General features: G+C 58.1%; 1 protein-coding gene across 1 annotated transcript; it reads left to right on the forward strand.

Annotated features, from left to right (window-relative positions):
- Positions 1-495: 495 nt before the first annotated feature.
- GCG54_00010586 (cAMP-independent regulatory protein pac2) lies at positions 496-1,881 on the forward strand (the record flags this gene model as incomplete). The annotated part of the gene is made up of 1 exon (XM_045410507.1): positions 496-1,881. The coding sequence occupies one exon, from the start codon at positions 496-498 to the stop codon at positions 1,879-1,881; it is 1,386 nt and encodes a 461-aa protein (XP_045257398.1).
- Between the last annotated feature and the right edge of the window lie 446 nt (positions 1,882-2,327).

Below are 2,327 nucleotides of genomic sequence, written 5' to 3' on the forward strand. Positions count from 1 at the left end.
CACTCTCGCTTTGCGTCATCTAGCCTACGCAACACCGATTCTTCACGAAGCAAGCGTTTGCCAGGAACACCTACGATAAACGCCGTCTAAACGACCGCCAGACGGCAAGCTTGGACCGTCAACCAACCTGACGAGACGTCTCACCTGTTCTTGCACTTTGTGTTGATTCCTTGGCGTGACCGCCGATACCATCAGCCTGGTCACAAGGGTTTTAACCATAGCGATTCGGTTTAACTCTGTCTTGTGGCCGCGGATTACCCGACTTTCCCATAAGGCGCACCTTGTCAGGGATCTTACGAAGTCGAGGGCAACTTGTGCCGATACCAACTCGGACCACCCCTGCCCCAAACGAACCCAGTGGGGCCGCCGTGGAGGACCACCGGAGGGTTACTTTCATCTTAAAAAGGTTCTGTCCAGCCATCACCTTCTTCCATTGAAGGTTCTTGGTAGACCTACCTTTCTTTCCTCACTTCACCTTCATCACACTTCACCACAATGGAAACATATCACGGCTTTGTGCGGACACCCGCAGACGCTATCAAGCTCTTCGAGGCTTGCAGACTCGGCCTTCTCCCTCGCGTCCAGCGCAGGCTATCAGAAAAGGAACGCCAATCCATCCGATCGGGCTCAGTCTTTGTTTGGGACGAGAGGGAAGCCGGCATGAGGAGATGGACCGATGGAAAGTCGTGGAGTGCCAGCAGAGTTTCGGGCAGCTTCCTGACGTACCGCGAGATGGAGGGCAAGCGCGGTAGCGGCTTTGGCGGCGGCAGACGTGGTGCCGGCAAGACTCCCGACTCTGGTCGCGGTAGCGACGAAGACCAGGAGGACGGCGAGCCTGAGGGCTACAGATACAAGGCGGACGGTCTGATGAAGCAGTCCTTCAGCATCACCACTTCGACCGGCCAGCACCTCCACCTCATCTCCTACTACTCAAGGCCGCACCCCGGAACACCAGAGCTCCAGCAGCCCAGCACCGACCCCCAGCTGAGGCACATCACGCCCATGAAGGGCATGTACCCCGAGTCCAGCCTCCACGAGAGCAACCCGACGCCCGCCCTCACGAGAGGACCGATGATGACCCAGGCGCCCTACATGGCTCAGCAACACCCTCAACAGCAGATGCCCGCCCAGCCTTACCCTCCTCAGTACGCCCAGCAGCAGACCGGCTACTGGCCTCCGTCGCCCGTGGCCACTCCTCCTTACAGCCACTACACCACCTCTCCCTACCCTCCTCAACAACCTCCTCAACATCACCTGCCTCCTCCGCAGGTTTCGCACGCGCCTGTACCAGCTCCTCACTACTCTCACGCGCCGCCGCCGCCTCACCCCCTCTCTCCTTACGAGAGAGCTCCCCTCCCACCGCCAACGGCCCAGAAGCAGACCCTCCCGCCGTACGCTCCTCAACACCAGTCCCCTCGTCTCGCCCAGATCCAGATGCGCAGCACCTCAGAATCTCCTCGCATCTCTCACCTCCAGGCCCAAGCAGCCCAGGCCGTGATGATCGATCCCAGACTTGGCAACCGCGGTTCTCAAGGGCCCCTGCCGGGAGTCAACGCTGTTTCTGGCCCTCCCTCCACCAGCCACCCCATCACCCACACACCTCCAAACCGCACCCTGTCCGTTTCTCCTCCCAGGAGTACGCACTCGGACACCAACGGTGTTACTGCGGCCCCGGCGAACAAGGCCAGCTTGTCGGCACTCCTGCTGCACCCTACTCCCTCCAGCTCGGAGGCCAGCAGCGCCAACGCCATCAGCAGCGCCAACAGCTCCCCGAGAACAGCGGGTGCCATTGCCGGCTTGCCGCCGCCAATGGACCGTCCTGCGGGCATGAGCCACGACGCCAAGGCACTCCAGATGCTGGACCGCAAGTTCTGCATTTAGAAGAAGAGGAACAACGCGTGATGGACACCACTATTGCATTGTTACTAGCCTCGGTTCTTTTTTCACCTTTTCAATATGTTTTTTTTTTTGCATCGCCACGGCGTATGGGAGTCATCAGACCAGCCACTTTGGGCAGTCCATTAGGGAACCACGGACCACAGATCATGATATCGGTCTTGCGTATTTCACAGACCTCAGGGGGAAGGATCACTTGGGTTTTGCATCACGGACAGAAAAACGGGGGGAAGAAACGGTTCCCATCACCGGTAGTTTTTGCGTCTTTTACAGTCATTACTTGAACCAGTACATAGTTTTACAGAATTTGCCCCAATCGCCGGTTACGACCGCAGCGGAATAGACTGGCATCACTTCAAACTACCTTTCGAGTCTCTACTCCACAAACGCGAACCATCTTCTCCCATGACAAAATTGCAGTTCCCACGCCA

The sequence above is a fragment of the Colletotrichum gloeosporioides genome (genome assembly GCF_011800055.1).
Source record: "Colletotrichum gloeosporioides strain Lc1 chromosome Unknown consensus_101, whole genome shotgun sequence".
Lineage (NCBI taxonomy): Eukaryota > Fungi > Ascomycota > Sordariomycetes > Glomerellales > Glomerellaceae > Colletotrichum > Colletotrichum gloeosporioides.